Here is an 18,334-nt window from a genome sequence, read left to right on the forward strand (position 1 = left end):
CGCGCAGGAATCTCCGAGTAGACCGCTATCACAGCCTTTCGTGGACTAGACCCAGCTCGCTGCCGCCGACATATCCGCACAGAACAGTGGATCACCGTCGCGTTGACAGGTACGCTAATAGTAAAATCTTCCCGAAGGAACGCTCGCAGTCATTCTGAGAGCGATTGCTTGAGTCGACCAAGTCGGAGCACGCACTGGACGACCCGTATTCCCAAGAGTCCATGCTGCTCTAGAAGCGCCATGCAGTGTAGTGTAGTGCTGACGATCGGAAGGTCGAAATTCTTGAGTTTAGTTCTAGAGGGGCACACCGTCCTTGTACGCGCCTAATCCGAGGTCAGCCAACTTCCGATCCGCGGGCTTTGCGGAGTCTCTGCACCGCATTAGCTAAACGTCGACGCCGACCGTACCTAGTAGCTTGCGGGTCTGCAGCTCAAGTCAGAACAGAGCGACGGGCGATTGGAGATTTCAGACCGACTGAATGGCGGTATTCCGATATGCCTTTCAATTGTTTACCGAAAGTAGGAGACGCCCACATCTTCTGGGTCGAGTCATGACCGGAAACTTGAGAGCACTGGTACTGTGGTTGATACACTTTTCCACGTTTGCCGCTGTTCACCGGACGCCAGCAACCTCGCGCTCGTGAATAGGCCATCTTGACTGTAAGGCGTAAGATGAAAGGGATACATTTCGTGTTTATCATGTAGCTGCTACATCGGGGATCGTATCTGCGAAGCAAGGGACGCATAATTGTTAGCCAATAACATATGAGATGTTTGATATATGAGAAATTTCCGCCCGGGACGTTACAGCTCTTCGGCATCTTCGTGGAACTGGCGGCGCTTCGCTTCTTCTCGGTTGCGCTCGATGCTATACTGGATCTCTTTGTCCCAGTCGGTGCCTAACCAGACGACGGCGTACTCGCCGAGGCCGACGATAAACAACGCCACCACTTGGCCTAAAGGAGAAACGAGCCCATAAGCTCAATCAACTGAAATGAACGGAGTTGGTATGTCATACCCAGCCAGAGTCCCTGCAAGCCCATGTGTGTCCGCTGGTGGAACGCCAGAGTGATTCCGAGGGGCAGGGCAAGGACGTAGTACGCCACGAGGTTGAACATGGCCCCAAGGTGCTGACGCCCTGGCAGACGAATAGCGTTAGGCTGGCGGCTTATTGATTGAGACGCGGACTGCTTACCTTGCCCCCGAAGGACGCCGCCACACGAACCCGCTAGACCATCCGCGATCTGCAGACGAAAACGTTTGAATAGGTCCCTGAAATCGGCGGATGACGTACCTGGAAGGAAGCCACGAAGGGCATAACCCTGCTCACGAGCGCCACCACGTCTGTATCGTCGCTGAACAGGAAACCGAAGACCTGCGGAACGGATGAGGCGGCAGATGACCGGGACATGGGAGAATGCGCTCACGTTCCGTGTCGCAATCATGACGGTCATGACGACACATCCCACGACGACGCTGAGGAACGCAGAGGCATGGCTCGCGCGTTTCGCACCCGCTGCGTCTCGTGCCCCGATCAGATTCCCGACTCGTGCGGAGGCAGCCACGCCTATTTCATCGGTCAGCGCGATTGGACTAGAAGCGAGCGGGCGCAGATGCACGCGACGAACCTATCCCGAACGGGATTGTGTTGAGGACTGGTGAGAGTGTCAATCGGGTGGGAGCAGCGCAGACGTAAAAGATAAACGGACTTTGGTCGGTGGTCATGATCACAGACTGCGCGGCGAGCGATAGGGAACTGAGCCGCCCAGCCGCTAGTGCGACGATTTCAAACGCAGCCCTGCGACAAGTCAATCGGACCAAGATTCACGGCGAATCGCGATGCATCGATCGACTTGCCATTCTGTTCCTACCATAAAAATGCCGGGGATCGCGAGTTTGAGGAAGAAGGCACAGCTCTTGATGTCGAAGACGGTGGCGAGACGGATCCCGATCCAGGTCTGATTGCGGCGATGGGTGGGCGACAGGTATGTATAGAGACACAACAGGGAGAAACAGAGCCAGTAGGTGATGGATATAGCAACTGGTGATCCGAGCAAACCGAGCGGTGTGTGGTGGATGCAGTAGACGTTGAGCGCCAAGTTGACAGGAGCGACCATCAGGAGGACATATGTCGAGGCCCTCATGATGCCTGTTGGGGTAAGTGCGTATTCTCCGGAGCAGCATGGAAGGCGAAGGCGTACCCTGGCACTGGAGGTACTTCTTGACGCTCTCGAAGCCGATGTAGCCTGGTGCGCCTACAATCAAGACGCGCAGGAAGCGCTGCACGTCATAGCTGAGCCTCTCTTCCTGGCCAAGAGCGAGCAGGACGGGCTCGATGAATGCCCACAAGAAAGCGACCGGGATGAAGAGCAGCCACAGCAGGACGAGGCAGCGTTGGAAGTGGATCGACACCGTGCTGCGCTCTCCGCCGGTGAACGCCTGAGAGCCGAGTGTGTCGAGCGCAGTGGTACCACCGAGGGCGACACACCAGCCTGCTGTAGAGGTCAATGCGGTGCAGAGTCTCAGGAGACCGGACACGGGGCAGGAGCGAAGGAAGGTACGCACCGACCATAGCCAGCATGAGCGCGAAGGCAGCAGCCGATAGCTCATCGGGACCGAGTCTGCCGGCGACGAGGACGGAGACGGTCTGGATGGAGTTCTGGAGGACATACGAGAGGATGACTGGCGTGAGGTGGTCAGCGAGCACGCGCAGCGGGACGACGAGGAGAGGCCGGAGGGGAGCGAGCGGGAGGGTTAGACGCTCACCGGGAAGGGAGTCGACCGCGAGAGACGCGAAGAGCGGACCGAATGGCGGGGCGGGAATTTCCGGATCGGGCAGCTCTGTGGCGGCGAGGCTGGGGGAGTCTCCCACTCTCGTCGACCCGTTCGACGACGACGACGAGAGCCCGACGTCGCGCTCGCGGTAGCGAAGCAGAGGGCTTGTTTCATCAGGGTCTTGGGTCGTTCTGATGCTGCTCATCTCGAGGGGGGACACACGGGAAGCTGGGATTCCGTAACTTCGCGAACCCTGTGCGCCCTTTTCTACTCGGCCAGACTCGTGGCTCTCCTCATGTCCACTCGTCCAAACACTGGTCCGGTCCTATGCCCCCGCGTCCTCGTCATCTATCGCAACTTTAGACCGCCCAGTCAGATTGCAGGCCACAGCCCAGCCCGTTGGCCCCATCGATTGTTCGGTCGGAATCTCCATATGTAGCTGCTGAATGAAACGCCATCCCGGCACTCTGGCATCAGCTTCCAACACGGAAGATAAGACCTCCTGTGCCTTCAATACACTCCGGACTTACGATATCGTAAACTTTCTGTTTGCCTCTTTGTTTTCCCCAATCTCTGCACTGTAGCGCCCTGGCTGCGTTCTGCTCCCGGTCATGGGGCAGAACATGCGCTATCGCGAGCGTTCTTCGTGACTGGGGCCACGCCTCGTCCTCTGCCGTACTCGATCCATTTAAAAGCTGTGTCCTTCTCCAATTTCCGACGCAACTCTTCGTCGCCCACTCACCTCGACTCAGAGCACGTCATGCAGACCTTCACCCGTCTCTTCGCACTCGTCTCTCTGGCCGCTTGCGTCATTGCGCATGAAGGTCATGATCATGACACCCAGATGCCCCTTGACTATGTCCGCTTCCCCTACCAGGCCGCCTACCCCGGGGATAACGAAGGTCAGTGGCTGCTCCCGATATATCGTTCACGCCACGCTGACCTCCTGACCACACAGTAACCGCCGACTCTATCTTCTCTGGTATTACCACGTTCGCCAGGCTTCCCTGGGTTCAGTGCCTGGGCAAGGAAAAGGACGTTCCGTTTGACGTCGCATTCCTCGGAGCGCCTTTCGTACGTACCACGTTCCCGCTGACATACGCCTTCGCCAACTCTCAACTCTATAGGACACCGGTACATCTTATCGTCCCGGGGCCCGTTTTGGGCCAGCAGGTATCCGTGCCGGTTCGCGTCGCCTCACGCTGTACGGCGGGTACAACGTCCCCTTGGCGGTCAACCCGTTCCGGTCTGGCCTGAAGATCGTCGACTGTGGTGATATCCCCGTCACGCCGTACGACAACAGGTACGCCATCAAGCAGATTGAAGACGGCCACAAGGCGCTCTTGCACCGTCCGGCCTACTCTCCGCTTGGAAATGATTCGCTCACCGGTGAACCGCTGCAACCACTCTCTCTTGATGGCAAGACCCACCCCCGCGTCATCACTCTGGGCGGTGATCACACGATCGTCCTCCCCCTCCTGCGTTCTATCTACAGTGTCTACGGCGCCATCTCAGTTATCCACTTCGACAGCCACCTCGACACATGGAAGCCTCAAGTTTTCGGCGGTGCGCCCTCCGACCAGGCGGCGATAAACCATGGCACGTACTTTTACTGGGCGAGCCAGGAGGGCCTGATCAAGAACGGCTCATCAATTGCAAGTATCCTGTTTCCTAATCTCGTTTATACCTTTCTTCGCCGTAAATTGCTCGATCCTAGTTGAGCTTTCCTTTACAGCACGGCGCCATTCGCACCACCCTCTCCGGTCCTGCGGACTATGACAATGACGATGACGCGGGTTTCCAGCGCATCGAAGCGCGCGAAATCGATACCTTAGGTGTGTAGCACGTTCTTCATTTTTCCGCGATAGCTTGGCGTGCTAACATCTGTGCATCTAGGTACTGCTGGTATCGTGAAAAAGATCCGCGAGACCGTGGGCGACCTGCCAGTCTATCTCTCCATTGATGTATGTGTCCGTCCTTAGTCTCGGAAGTCAACGGCAATCGCTGACCGCCGGTCTAGATTGACTCCATTGACCCTGCCTTCGCGCCTGCGACGGGTACACCTGAGACCGGCGGGTGGTCGACACGCGAGTTGCGCGAGATCCTGAGGGGTCTAGACGGCTTGCACATCGTGTCTGCTGACATCGTCGAAGTCGCCCCGGCGTATGACACGAACGCTGAGCTTACGACCATGGCGGCTGCCGACGTAAGCGATCTGCGCTTACTTCCTCTGGCACGTCTGATGAGCACTCGATAACTAGGTTCTGTATGAGGTTCTGAGCGTCATGGCAAAGACGCCCCTAGGTAAGGTCTCGGCTTGAACGCGCCGGGACATGACATTTCTTTGCATGTTGTTCTCGCGCTACACATATGACGGAAGATTCCTGTCTTCCCCCCCCTTGCCGTACCGTTCGTCCGAAAGATGTTCCATTCATTCCAAATGTGATGATGATCTTCATGCTCGTGAATCCCGTGGATATGGGACGAGTCTAGTAGACCTTCCTTAGTGCACGAAATAGTATAAAGATGGCATCCACTCACCAACTTCGGCCGAAGAGATCTGATGGCGAACGCTTATCTCCGAGTTGGCCATGCGTGCTCCTCGTGTTGGCACGTACAGACTGCATTACGGCAACCAGCGACAAACCAGCGACTAGTGACACCGCTGTGGCGAACAGTGGCGCACTTGAGCCACGTCCTTACCGGCATCTCAGTGATACCAACGAGCGGGCAGTACAACGTAGTGATGTTATTGGGATGATGTGATCGCAATTTTGTGGGTACGGGAATACTCCGCCTCATCTTGAACTTTGTTCTTACTCGGCTGCCTTTTTGGTCGAGCAGTGCAGAGAAGCGCCCAAGCCACATTAAGGGACGTTCACCTTTCCGGAGTCCACCATCGTCGCCAAGCAGAGCTCAGAGGGTACGTGTATTGCGAATCTATTCTGATGATAGTGCGTGCTCTCACGTTCTTTGCCTCGAGGTCGGTATCATGAACCGAGAGAGTTGACATTGATCAGCCTGTCCGTTACGGCTCGCATGCGAACTCTTCCCACTTCCAGGGCTCAAGACGGTATTTCCTGAACTACTCCCCTGTAGCGCACCACGGGACGAGGGGATGCTATTCCTCAATAGGACAAATTACGAAAGCCGTTCATGGGCAATGGCGGATTTGACCATAAACGTTCTCACCCCGCTATCATGAACCTTCTCATCCATAACGAAGAAAGCCTCGAGGCTGCGGACGTTCATATACTTCCGCTTCCCCAAAATGAAATCGTGCTCCACACTCCCAGCTGAGTTTCATTTCCCCATAACCTTCTGACGTCTCTCATCTAATTTTCAGCCCTCCGACTCGGAGCTGCTGGTACGTTTACTCAACTTCTAGTACCGACAGAACGTGCAACCCTGTCGTCGTCAAAAATATCACTTTTGCGCACTGACTATCGGTCTTTCCAGCCACGACAAAACCCCTCTGCATAGGCGGCGGCCGCAAGTCAGTCAAGCCAGTTATAGTCCATCGATGGACGGAAGCATACTGTACAGTTGATCACACTCGAGATGCGTCATGATAGCCTGAGCAGAATGTTACTCATACGATGAACCTCGTGCGTATATTCTGAGTAACATCCTTACGACAGGCTTAGCAGTAGGGGAATTGCTTAGTCCGTGATTTCGTCAACTGACCTATATGCGAAACAGGGACATGCTCGTCGCAGCCATTCACTCCGCTTCCTCATCTCCGACAAGGAATATGGACCCGCGCAATGGTGTGCCATTGAATCGACATGCCGTCACTGCGTCCTCATGTTTCGCGCAATCGCTCATCAAAGCCCGCGAACGCGACGATGCCGTACAAGTGTCTTCTCCGCCTCGCGGCATGACTAGACTTACTGGTCAGTACGTTTGTCACATGCAGGCGCGATAATTATCAGAGTATATCCGCTACGGCGGATGGACTGTGTGTCATACCCACTGACTTTCAAGTGACAGAGATACCTTACGGAACCGGCAGCATACCGTCGCAGCGTTCGTATGGGTGTACTCCTGGATCACTCACCATCTCCTTCCTCCTGTGATACGCAAGGAAAGCCGCGAAAATTCCGGAGTACAGGCCGAATTACCGGTGCGAACAGCGTAAAGCACCGTGAGCGAGTCCCAGTACAGCAGCAACGACGAGCGCCGTATTCAGGAGGCCAGAACACACAAACAGCTCACTCAAGATAGGGCCACTCAGCCAAGCCACGTCGTTTCTGCTCACCGATTACGATGTTGCATCCTGCATCAATATCAAGTTCTTCAGTATACTTTTTCTGTCGGACAATCAGTGTTCTCCACGTTCGCTACTAACCCCCGCTCAACGGCCGCACGTCCTTCTTCGAACAGGCAATCTCAAGGGGACCCTTTTCCTTCTCATCGGATGAATTGTCCACAATCCGCCTCAGAGAGAAAGCTTATAGTTCTGTCGATTACAAAGGTGTATGATACGACCGCCCGCAGAAAAACTTCAAGTGCGTGTGCGTTCGAGCAGTTTTGGTGAGTACGCTTGCCCCCGATACAGTCTTCTAGACGCTGACCGGACTCGGGGAGCTCAATAGACGTGTAATGCACTTCTACATCACACTCCCGCGCGCATCGGAACCTCATCGGGCCAGCGGCGCTGCCTTACGCAGCGTGGGACGACGTTGGGATACATCAAGTGAGTACGGCAAGGTTCCGAAGATAATGCGAGGTAGTTGATTTTAGCTACATGGCTCGACGAACCGTCAAGTTGAACAGGATGCCTAACAGCATAATCCCTTCCGACTCGATGAGTCTAGCGTAGTACGGCGGTATGTTGATTAATCTGAGCGTTGAGTGGCAATAGCATGAGCTCCTAGGCAGGCAAGCAAACTTTGGACTCTCTGTGCTGTCGGCCCTTTTGATTCGTACTAGTAGCGGACCGTCGGCACTCCGCCCACCGTCGTGGTCTCTCGGCTCGCCTTCCGTCGCAGATCGGCCTCGGAACCGAGGTCATTTAAGCACAAGGAACGACTCCTTCATCTCGGCTAGAGGCGGTACCGAACTTCGAGCACTGGCAACTCCGTGATCGCTTCATGCTTCAAGTCTTGCAGAATAACACGAATTTACCCTGCCATGTGCCGCGCTGCTCACCTCAGAGACCATGACAGCAAATGACGGAGCGAAGCACGCGCTCTTACTGGTATCCAGCACTACATATTTTGCATATCCAGCTCACGACTTCATTGAGCTAGTAGGGAGATTACTCGACCACCGTTGTAGGATTTAATCCAACGCTGTGCCAGTGCACGCTCCCGAGGTAAGCAGAGGCTTCGCCGTGCCGTATGACCAAGCCTTGAAGACTTACATGTGTTGCTCTAAGGCTCCCCATTGGCTTTTCTATCTCGTGACGATTCAAACGAGTCACAGCTGAATCGGCCGACCAGCTGCGCAGGCATTTGAGTCCTCAGCGACCGTTTGCGAGTCAGTTCGGAGTCAAAGCTTACTTGATCCCTGACTGCGTTTACGCCGGTGGATGCGGGGTATTGAACCGACAGTCGCCGTCAGCGAATTGCATGGAAGCAGACGCAGGACTCTCAAGAAATTGCCGCATGTAGGTGCGTACGCCTTCCCAATGACGGCGAGTGGCCTTAGTTCTACTCAGCCCGGGGTGTTTATCCTGCAAAGCAATAAACTCCTAGTATGGAAACACTAGAGATGCTTCACGGACGCCAATCGCGCTCGCCTTCGATTTGGGGTTGTAGGTCGTCGGACATAAACTATGATATGTTCCCCATGGACCACTGACTTGCGTACAGTGCGAAATCTGGTCTCATAACCTACTGTAGTTCACTCGCACCGGGCGATGAATGTAAGAAGACGGTGGCCGCACAAACTGCGAAGACCACATTGGTCGAAGCTCTTCATATAATCTCACTTCTCCTAGATCGAACGTTTGCACCCGTCGCTCTGCAGACACGCGAGGTTATCAGGACATACGCACTATCCCCCGTTTGTCTGCGCCCGCGGGGGATAATTCACACGGAGACAGGACTTCCTCTGCGGGTCAGTCACATCCTCTCTATTGCGAAGTCTTCTTCGCAGGCTTTCAGGCTCTCGACGCGGGAGAAAGCGAGTCGCCTCGTGGCGGCGTTTACAGAGCACGGACTGAATTGCACCGGGTTCCCAAAGCGATGTTCTTCCAGAACGAGAGCACGTTCCTGTGTGCGTTGCTGACGTTCCGCTTTTGCAGTGACTACTGTCGAAGATGCACAGTGCCTCCCAATCGTGATACAATCCATAGATTATCTATACACCGTGTACAGTGAGAATACAGTACGTTGCTGCAATGTAATGTACAACTGCCAGAATCTAAGAATCTACCTTGCCACATGCATTGCGACGTAAAAGCGCAACACGCACGCCGCTCACTCTACGAGAGATCGAACCCTGCATTCGAGTTGATAGCCTGCAGGAGCTTTTCCCTGAGCACCTTCTCGTTCTGATACCGCGGGAGCTACAATCCCACAGCGTCAATGTCAGCCACCGCGACGACCCGGTGAGCAGCCGGGAAACGCTCACCTTCAGGAGATTGACGCACGTACTTGCCGTTGGGAGGCGGTTTTCGTCCGAGCCGGCGTCTCGGATGGCGAAGTTGGGCACGAGCTCTTTGAAGCCTCTGCGAACATTCGCGAGCACGTGAGCGGCCTAAAGCAGTAGAAGAACAAGCATATACGTACAGCAAAGGCGGACGACTGCAGCTCGTGGCGAACCGGAGGAGCTTCCGGCGCTGCTCCTGGTCGAACGAGTTGACAATCCTCCAAAACAGCTGGATGGTTGACTCGTGGTCGTCGTACAGCCCACCGTAGTTCGTGTTCTGCCGGAGGTCGTCCAGGTCGATCGGAGAGTTCACGCCTCCTAGGAGAATCTGGAGCTCCTGCTGGTTGAACATCCTGCACAATGCGTCAGCGGGACACGTTCCGGGTGGGAAACGGGCACGTACCGAAGCCACCGTGGTTTGATCATCTCCGACAAACCCTCAAAGAACGCCTCGCTCTGCTTCTTGATCTGCTTCGTGAGGCGATAGTGGCTGACGAGATAGATGTACTGCAGCCTGTTCTCGCGCGTGATGGCGATGTTGCTCCCGTCCGGGATGAGATCGACTGTGCGCGCGACGCCGAACTCTTCCTCCGCGACGGTGAAGTTCAGCGAGAGATCCTCAGGGTCGCCTGTGTAGTGTTTAAGGAAGATGAGCCCTTGGTAGAGGTCGGGGTCGAGCGAGGCGAGGTCGTCTAGGAAGGACTGCTTGCCGAGCCACTGGAGAATGATCCGTGGGTTTCAAAACGAATCGAAACTGAGACTAGTGCATACCTTTGCGAGGAAGAACCCTGCAAACGCCACGTCGACGAGGATGCCATCGTACAACGCTTTCCCCAGTATTCGCCCAATGAAGCGATACCAATTGAGACTATGCGCTGAATACGAACCAGTCAGCGTCCCCGTGCAGTTCCGGCCAAGACAGCTCAGGCACTCACCCTCCGTCGCATACGAATGCGGGTTCGGATACAGCTCGTTCTTCTTATTCGCCAACCACAGCCCGCGATCCGAATCGAACACCTCCTTACACAGGCTGGTCAAGAACTCCTTGAACACCCCGCCGCCGTCGATGCCCGCCTCCTCGTTCCCGAACTGGTCCACGAACGTGATCGCGACGGGCGCGTGCAGGTCCGCGTCGCCGAGGCGGTCGAAGCCGTCCTGCGCGACGCTCCCCCGGCGGACGGTCACGCGCGTCTTCGGGTAGAGCGTCTGCCGGAAGAGCGCGCCCGAGCTCGAGAGCAGCCCGCGGGCGACGAGGTCCGAGGCGACGAACTGGCGGAAGATGGACACGCGCACTTCGAACGGGATCGCGAAGGGGATGTTGTTGAGCACGCCGAGGCGCGGGCTCATGTACGCGACCTGCCGCTTTGTGAGCGTGCGTGCGTTGGAGGGTTGTTCTAGGTTCTGCTCTTCGAGGCTGTGAGGTGTGGGTCAGTACTTGGGATGGAATCGAGTCAAGGGACGTACACAGCGGCTTGTATGAATGGCACCATGTCGACTTGCGAAGTGACGAGCCAGTGGTCGGGCGGCGTGAACGGACGTCGAGAGCTACATCACAGACACGCCGGTCAGCATGCCAGCGCACGGTCACAAAAAGTCGCGAATCACGCACTCCCTCGCATGTATCGCCTGCAGACACCTCGTCAGCTTGTCCCTCACGCCTCCCACTTCAGCGAAACCACCCCCGGCACGCCCTCCCCGCCGCGCCCGCGCGGAGGTCGTCCCGCCAATAAAGCGTAAACGCGACGTTGAGCAATTGGCGCGAGAACGACGTGAGCTCGTCGAGCGTGAGCGGGTTGCGGTGCGTCGCGGGCCCGGCCCGGCCGAAGAACTCGTCGTCGCCCATCGTGAGGAGGGCCTGGATGTAGAGGTCGACGAGGAAGAGCAGAGGGGGCCAGGCGGCGGCGTACTCGGGATCTGTGTGGGTCGTCAGCGGTGCCGGGAAATGAGACGGAGAGAAGGAAGGGGCGAACGCACCGGTTAGCGAGGTGAGCGTGTCCTCGCGCCCGAGGGGCGAGCTCCGGACGTACAACCTGTAGATCTCGCGCACGAGCCCGCCGCCGTTGAACGCGACGACCGTGCCGAGCACCTTGTCCCTCCTCGTCGGCCACACCGTCGTCAGCGCGAAACAGAACGCGATCAGGCTCTGCCTCGAGGGGTGGTTCTGCGCCGCGCCGAGCAAACTGTTGAGGTGCGCGCTGCTCGGGAGTGTTTGGAGCCGGGTACGCGTGCGCTTGTCCAGCTCGGGCAGGCGCGGCGGGGGCTCGAACGACGCCACGACGGTCACCTGCGGAGCGCGCTCGTCGTCCTCGTCGTCCTCGTCGACGTCCATGACATCACCGTCTGCCCAGGTGCGCGTGGCGTCGCGGGTGTTGCGCTCGGGCGGCTCGAGCGCGTGCGTGGGGAGCGCGTTCATGAGCGCGGCGAGGAGCTCGAGGTAGGCCTCGAGCGCCTTCGCGGGGAGTTTGCTGTAGCGCGGCGGGGTGAGCACGACGAGGTTGGCGACGAGGTGGACTTTGGCTCGGGCTCGACGAGGGCTGGGTCGGCCAGGATGGAGGGGATGAAGGGGGATACGAGATGGAAAGAGCTGAGGGGGAGGCGTGCTGAGAGCGTGGTGAGGGCTGAGAGGGGAGACGGTTGGGGAGTAGGGGGATGGAGAGAATGTGCGTGAGGACATGCGGGAGAGTTTGGGCATGTAGAGAGGCTTGTGAGAGCGGTGTGATGAGGAGAGTAATGAGCGGGGCAGAGTGGGCGATGTTTTGGATTCAAGCGGCTGTGGTAATTAGCAGAAGACTGCAGAAGTAGAGATTGAACGTACTATTCGTCGAATGGCCTCTCCGAGGAGGCTATAGAATCCGCGAGCAAGCACATACTGCGTGTACTCAGGTGCTGCTTCCGAGGATAGTAGGAGCTGTATAACATTGAGATGCAGGGGCGCATACTGGGATCTACAAGGGATCAGAGCGGGCTAGACATATCTCGAGGACGGTTACGTACTCTGGTGCCGCGGCTATTGCTTGCAGCAAGAGTACGGAGGTTTTACGGAGGAGGACACGCCAATTCTCCTCACTGTGCACCAGGACATCTGCTCTCCGTGAGCTTACTGTCAATGGCAAGCGAAATCATCACACACCTTGACTTCCACTCACGACGGCACTGGACCACATCCCTAGCGCCTCCTGGTCCACCCCGAGGAGGACGAGACAGCGGAGACCAGTCAGCCCCGCAACGTCGCCCGCAAAGACATTCTTGAGCTCGCGCCTTGTCTGTGCTTGCGCGAGACACCGCGCCACCAGGCCTGGATCTTGGTCGCGCTGTCCTGCTTGCGCTTGAGGTCATGGCGCTGGGAGCGCTGGGCCTTTGCTGCTGGAGGATGTCGGAGTAGGAGGCAGAGCGCGTGCCGCCGAGGTTGATTTCTCTGCGCCGTCTAATGTCGTCTTCGCCAAACAGAGGGATCATGGCGGGGAGATGTTGCAGTGAGGGCAAGCAGGCGACTCGAACGAGTACTTGAACAAGGTGAGGTCGCCGGTGGCTGCACGCGTAAGCATGCCGCTATACGCAGCCCGATCGATCGCCACAGCTCGCTGCCCAAAACGGGCAGCTCCTCCTTGTCCTGCCCTTCCACCATCCATCCCATCACACTCGCTATCAAACCCAGCCAGAGATCCACCGCCTGTTCGGCGAAAGATTTACCGGGTCATGTCATTCCACTTCCTTCAACCACGCTCGCGAGGAGGAGCACCCACCGGCAGCAGCGCCGCTCTTGCTCAGCGTTGTAGTCCTCACAAACACTAAATAATGCGATCGTAAATGCCCAGCTGGTACCTACACTTCGCACATGCAGTGGTACAGTGACTATGTTCGTTGCGTCACCTCGACATCCAAACATCGTTCACCTGCTCTTCTATGCACTCCCACAGCCGCTCGCCTGTCGCGGAGTCCACCGCACCCCCTCGCGTGAATGGGATCAGGTATGGTCCACCCGCCAATGTCTCGCATGTCTCATTCAACGCAAGGTGAGGTGATGTACCTCGCCATTCATTTCCCCCGCTTCCAGAGCCTTCGACGTGTACTGCGTGAGCGCGCCGTTCTCGGTCGGGTAGAATAGCAGTCTCTGGTGGACACGGTGCGTATCAATCCTGACCATCGAGGGCAGTCTACATGGGAGTGAACATTTCCGGACTATCCCAGCGTTCCGGTTCAACTCCGAGCAGTTGTTCATTGCCCGGTGGTTAACCGATCCCTTGGTATGTCGACCCCTGATAATGCATCGCCGTAGCGGACGGAAAATGCGGGAAGGTCGATTGCGCGCTCACCGGGGTCCACGGGATCGACACTACCTCCTCTCCGTAGTTCCTAGCCAACTCCGCTGCAAACACCGTATACCGGTACCTGCTTATGTGGTATAGCCCCTGTCGCCCCATCTTCCGCACCGGGCCGTCCTTCAGCGCGGCGTAGTCCGAGGGTGTGAAGATCTGCCCGACCGAGGAGGTCGTGATCACGGCCAGGGCGAGGTGGACGAAGTGGAGAGGAGGGTGGGCAGGAGAAGAGTCGTAAGGTACAAGTGGGCTAGGAGGGTGGACGATGGGTGAGTTTGGAAGATGACAGACATAGGTGGGGGAGGGCGTACTGAAGACATTCATTACGATTTGTAGGTCCTACCCTGCTTCGTTAAGTAAGGTCTTCCATCGGTGGGATCATCACGCGCTATCATGCACGCCCACAGCAGCCCCGGGCGAGCACACTCAGCTGTCCAACTCGCCCACCGAGGAACAGTGTGCGCAGCTGCGTTTCCTTCCTGTCCACCGCCACCATCAGCGAACCCGAACCTGCACGTTCCACTCTACGACGTTGCGCCGAGCCGAGACGCGACCCAGCCAAGAAGACCCTCCGCGGCCGTCTTCACCCTCTAGACTCGCAAGGTTAAGCTCGAGGAGCACCGTCCCACGTCCCGTCTCTCTGGGAGACCGGATGGGCCGGGATGCGACCGATGCAATGCTTGATGAGGCGGGGCGTCGGCGCCGGAGATACAGACCCATGTCACAAACTCAGGTAACCGGCACGAAGAGCTCAGAAGTGCTAGTGAGTGGCGATCGATTGGTGGGATTCGATGATGATGAGCAGTTGTTGTCCGACCCCGAACGAACCCGTCAAGACGTACGTCGGCATAAACTCGGAGTGAGAAGAGCCAAGCAACGAAGCAGCAGCTCGCGTTGAAGCTCAAGCAACACTGTGGGTCACGGTTATACGGGCATACCACCGCTTCTGGCTAGTAGACGATATGTATGCCTCTGAGCTGATGAATTCCTCTGTGGACATGCGTGTAACGTCAACATGGACAAGCCTCATCTGCACAGGTGTGTACTTACGGGTCGTGGTGACAGCGGGTCACTTCTCGCATGTTCACCCAACCTCCATCCACGCTGATCAGAGGTCGAAGAGCAGACATGGATGATACTCATCGCGTCGCACGACAGTCGTCGCCGGGTCGTATGGTGAGTGATGACACAATCGATTTCGCGAACAAAGTCATATTATAATAGCATGCACAGGTGCTTGCGGCCACGAACCACAACCCGTCGTGCGATCAATGGTTCGTGGGCGTTCTCGAGTCCGGACCAGTGTCAGCGCACAAGACTTGCGACCGGCCAGCCACTGCAAACCTGAAGGCCTGACCACCACCGCACACAGGCGAACATGTCCCGCGGAAAACCGTGTGTGTCGGGACAGCAGTCCCATCGCGTGAAGATGTCGATGTTACACCATATCAGGAAGTGAGCAAGTCGACAGCCATGGCAGCTGCTGGCATGCCCGACGCACGATCGGGAGATGGCGCGCAGATATAGCGCGTTGACCCAGCATGAGACCGCCGCCGCTTGCACTACGCAGTGCGCACCGACACGCCCGGCATTGGCGATCGCTATGCCGCAGCCAAGCCACGCAGAGGCCGCCTCGAGAGCGGCCGGGAATCAAACGCGTCCCGCAGTGCAGCTCGCGACTTTCGTCCGAGGACACGACACTTCGACCTGTCAAGCGAGGCGTGGAAGAAGGCCGGGGGACACGCGCGTCCGCGGCGTCGCACGCGAAGGCGGCGTGGGGGTCGCACGGGTGCGCAGCGGTTACTGTGTTGTAATGGGTTGGGCGTTGTGGAGCAGACTGGACGGAAATAGGTTGGACGTCGGAGATTAGGGGGGTGTATTCGTGAAGACGGTTAATCGATGCTGGAATGTGGCTCACGCAGCTCGGACTCTGCATCCACCCGGAAAGCGGGGAAGCGTGCTCTATACGCCAATAAGGACGGGGACGTTGTAGCTGTCGCCCCAAGCCGAGAAGGATGGGCAGGAGCAGTGGACGCTCGGTGGACACGAACAAGAAGAATGTCAGAGGATGCTCCGTGCTCTGTCACGAACGGATCTGGGGCCACTCACCGTCTGAGATAGGAAGCTTTGCGCGACAACATCGATACAGACGCGTCCACAAGGCGAGCGTGCGCGGCCGAAAGAGGAGTAGAACACGCGGAGGATGGAAGCTATGCAGCGAGAAAGACCGAGGTCACACGCCTCGACGGGGACGCATGGCCGCCACCCGGGTCAGCGGCATCGCGGGCGGCGGCGGGCGGGGAGAAGGAAGCGTCGGCGAGCGCGACTCGGAGAGGGTCGACGCCGAGGCGAAGGCAAGGCAGGCACGGCAGAGGAGAGGGCGTCGGGGTGGAGCCCAATTCGGGAAGGAATAAGCGGGCGCCTGTGCAGACGGCCTCGGCGAAAAAAGAGACATGTGACGGGGACGGCCACCGCTGGCCATAAAGGGGTCCCCGCCGCGCACACCGCCATCCTTTTTCTTGCCTCGACCCCGTCCAGATAATGTCCGCGTCGTCGCAGCCGTCGAACTCGCTGCCCGCGCATGTGGCGAGCACGTCGGGTGAGTGGCGCGTTTCACGTTAGCCTATTATGCGAGTGATAAGGCGGAGGGTCGGCGAGGGTAGCCGAGCCGGGTGGAGGCTCATAAGGGAATGCGCCTGTGCGCAGCGGGGCTTGGATGACGCTCTGCCTGCGTCCATTCGACTCCTCCCCTCCCCGATGTGCCTGACCTAACTCGTCTCGTCTCCTTCCTCTGCTCGCTGCCCATCTTCGCCGTCCATGTCCTCCGCGTCCGCGACGTCCTTCCCGCTGTCTGGCCTGCCAACAGGCTCATCCCGCGCGACGTCCGCGTCCTCCACGTCTTCTGCTGCTGGCTCAAGTACTGCATCCTCCTCCTCTTCCAGCTCCGCATCCTCTACTACCTCCTCTCCTACGAATACTAACCCTGCTGCCTCTTCTTCAGGTACAACCGACCCGGCTAGTTCTTCATCCTCTTCCTCTTCTTCCTCCTCCTCCACAACCTCCTCGAGCTCGTCCACCACAACCCCGTCCTCGTCCTCGAGCTCCACCACTCCCTCCTCGTCCTCCACCACCACCCCGGCTGGCGGGTCCTCGTCGTCCAGCGGCTCCTCCAGTGCATCCCAATCTGGCAGCTCCTCGTCTAGTGGCGGCTCGTCTTCCGCGTCCGCGTCCAGCTCGAGTGCCACGTCCACGTCCTATTCGACGCATACGCAGACGAGCACCTCGGTCTTCGTGTAAGTTTTCCTCGCCTGGCTTCCGCGCTTCTTCCTTATCTCACCTCGTGTCCCCCGCACAGCACGACCAATGCACAGGGCGCCCCCACTACCGTAACCTCCCTCCAGTATGTCACCTCCACCGCCGCCGCTGGCTCAACCGACACCTCCACCCGCTCCTCAAGCCATACCGGCGCCATCGTCGGTGGTGTCGTAGGCGGCATCGGTGGGCTCGCCGTCCTTCTCGCGCTTCTCTTCTTCCTCTGCAAGCGCAGGAAGCGCGACGACTTTGACGGCAACTTCGACCCCGACCGCGTCGTCGGCATCTCAGGACGCAACGGCGCCACCCTCCCCAATTTCGACCTCGGCGGCGCGGAAGACGTGACACCGTACACGTACAACCCCGCCGGGCCCAACGGCACCGGCGCGCCCGCCGCCGACGACGGCATGCGCCAGCACTCGAACGTCCCCGCCTTCCTCGCGGGCGGCCTCGCAGGCGCAGGAGCCGGCGCCGGCGCTGCCGCCGCGCACCGTTCCGGGTCATCGTCTCCCCCCGTCGCCTCCGCGCCGTCGCACTACTCGCAGTCGCACTACGCGCCCTCGTCGTCCGACCCGTCGCAGTACCCCGACTACAGCGCCTACAGCCAGTACGCGCAGCAGCCGGGCGCGGGCGCAGGCGTAGGATCGAACCACAACGCGCCCGGCGCGTACCGCCAGCCGTCGCCCGGGCCGAGCATGGCGTACTCGAGCGTCTCGCCGACGTCGCCGACGCACTCCGGGTCGGGCAGCGGCGCGCCGTTCCTGGCGCCGGGGACGCTCCAGAGCGCGAAGGAGCGCGAGGCGATGATGCGGCGCTCGGGGATGCAGCTCGCGAACCCGGGTGAGGTCGTGCAGCACCAGGACGGGGGCCGCGTGCCGGAGGGGCACGAGGAGGAGGAGAACGTGTTGAGCGAGGTGCCCCCGCGGTATGACCAGATCCACCGGGATGCCTGAGCGTGGGCTCTCTGTGCCTTTTCGTGAGTCGCCTTTCGTGTGTGGTCCGTGCAGACGGCTGACGGCGTGCGCTGCAGACGATAGACGGACTGCGTTTCTTCAGTCGTGTTTATTCTAACGCAAGGTGGGGCCTCGGCCGTCCGACGTTGTCGCCTCGAACCTTTCCTCGCCGCAAAATTCTAGACGGCGCAACGAGGATACGACCGGGCCCGCACCACCCAACCCAATTCCACTCCACACCATATGATACATGCATCGACGAGACGACCTCTGTACGCTACGCCACGACGTTCCCCCGCACCTACGTACGCAGCGCCCGGGACTCCCCGGGTTCCGCGAGACTCGTGCTCCCTTTTCTCGCCTGCTTTACTTACTCGCA

The 18,334-nt window shown here is 58.5% G+C and overlaps 5 protein-coding genes across 5 annotated transcripts; 3 read left to right on the forward strand and 2 right to left on the reverse strand.

Annotated features, from left to right (window-relative positions):
• Positions 1–667: 667 nt before the first annotated feature.
• B0H18DRAFT_1023871 (MOP flippase) lies at positions 668–2,808 on the reverse strand. The gene is made up of 10 exons (XM_048029667.1): positions 2,565–2,808; positions 2,201–2,491; positions 1,857–2,148; positions 1,709–1,797; positions 1,628–1,654; positions 1,427–1,566; positions 1,294–1,374; positions 1,195–1,243; positions 1,018–1,137; positions 668–955 (listed from the first exon to the last, which is right to left on the reverse strand). The coding sequence occupies exons 1-10, from the start codon at positions 2,578–2,580 to the stop codon at positions 804–806; spliced, it is 1,257 nt and encodes a 418-aa protein (XP_047890200.1). The 5' UTR covers positions 2,581–2,808; the 3' UTR covers positions 668–803.
• A 667-nt stretch (positions 2,809–3,475) lies between these two features.
• B0H18DRAFT_1023879 (agmatinase) lies at positions 3,476–5,399 on the forward strand. The gene is made up of 7 exons (XM_048029668.1): positions 3,476–3,676; positions 3,733–3,848; positions 3,902–4,429; positions 4,510–4,609; positions 4,671–4,738; positions 4,795–4,980; positions 5,036–5,399. The coding sequence occupies exons 1-7, from the start codon at positions 3,535–3,537 to the stop codon at positions 5,093–5,095; spliced, it is 1,200 nt and encodes a 399-aa protein (XP_047890201.1). The 5' UTR covers positions 3,476–3,534; the 3' UTR covers positions 5,096–5,399.
• Positions 5,400–6,610: 1,211 nt separating this feature from the next.
• B0H18DRAFT_1023881 (uncharacterized protein) lies at positions 6,611–7,037 on the forward strand. Its single transcript, XM_048029669.1, has one exon. The coding sequence runs from the start codon at positions 6,810–6,812 to the stop codon at positions 6,999–7,001; it is 192 nt and encodes a 63-aa protein (XP_047890202.1). The 5' UTR covers positions 6,611–6,809; the 3' UTR covers positions 7,002–7,037.
• Positions 7,038–9,207: 2,170 nt separating this feature from the next.
• On the reverse strand, positions 9,208–12,830 carry B0H18DRAFT_1191801 (uncharacterized protein; the record flags this gene model as incomplete). The annotated part of the gene is given in 14 exon segments (XM_048036049.1): positions 9,208–9,291; positions 9,357–9,453; positions 9,515–9,727; positions 9,778–10,091; positions 10,146–10,249; positions 10,310–10,788; positions 10,839–10,919; positions 11,054–11,288; positions 11,349–11,908; positions 12,190–12,217; positions 12,245–12,282; positions 12,369–12,474; positions 12,505–12,637; positions 12,657–12,830. The coding sequence occupies 14 exon segments, from the start codon at positions 12,828–12,830 to the stop codon at positions 9,208–9,210; spliced, it is 2,646 nt and encodes an 881-aa protein (XP_047890203.1).
• A 3,463-nt stretch (positions 12,831–16,293) lies between these two features.
• B0H18DRAFT_592204 (uncharacterized protein) lies at positions 16,294–18,072 on the forward strand. The gene is made up of 3 exons (XM_048038695.1): positions 16,294–16,983; positions 17,046–17,978; positions 18,033–18,072. Exons 1-2 carry the CDS (start codon positions 16,508–16,510, stop codon positions 17,953–17,955), a joined length of 1,386 nt encoding a protein of 461 aa, XP_047890204.1. The 5' UTR covers positions 16,294–16,507; the 3' UTR covers positions 17,956–17,978; positions 18,033–18,072.
• Positions 18,073–18,334: the final 262 nt, after the last annotated feature.

The sequence above is a fragment of the Fomitopsis serialis genome (genome assembly GCF_022376445.1).
Source record: "Fomitopsis serialis strain Sig1Antser10 chromosome Unknown B0H18scaffold_68, whole genome shotgun sequence".
Classification (NCBI taxonomy): Eukaryota; Fungi; Basidiomycota; class Agaricomycetes; order Polyporales; family Fomitopsidaceae; genus Fomitopsis; species Fomitopsis serialis.

Bases quoted from the DNA above. Each gene is read 5' to 3' on its own strand.
- B0H18DRAFT_1023871 (XM_048029667.1), bottom strand. The intron at 1,798-1,856 runs GCAAGTCGATCG...GACTTGTCGCAG, and splicing joins TTTATGGTAGGAACAGAATG to GGCTGCGTTTGAAATCGTCG. The intron at 1,138-1,194 runs GTAAGCAGTCCG...TTCGTCTGCCAG, and splicing joins CGGCGTCCTTCGGGGGCAAG to GGCGTCAGCACCTTGGGGCC.
- B0H18DRAFT_1023879 (XM_048029668.1), top strand. From the start codon at position 3,535: ATGCAGACCTTCACCCGTCTCTTCGCACTCGTCTCTCTGGCCGCTTGC. The intron at 4,430-4,509 runs GCAAGTATCCTG...TTTCCTTTACAG, and splicing joins TCAAGAACGGCTCATCAATT to CACGGCGCCATTCGCACCAC. The intron at 4,739-4,794 runs GTATGTGTCCGT...CCGCCGGTCTAG, and splicing joins CAGTCTATCTCTCCATTGAT to ATTGACTCCATTGACCCTGC.
- B0H18DRAFT_1023881 (XM_048029669.1), top strand. From the start codon at position 6,810: ATGGGTGTACTCCTGGATCACTCACCATCTCCTTCCTCCTGTGATACG.
- B0H18DRAFT_592204 (XM_048038695.1), top strand. From the start codon at position 16,508: ATGTCCTCCGCGTCCGCGACGTCCTTCCCGCTGTCTGGCCTGCCAACA. The intron at 16,984-17,045 runs GTAAGTTTTCCT...TCCCCCGCACAG, and splicing joins ACGAGCACCTCGGTCTTCGT to CACGACCAATGCACAGGGCG.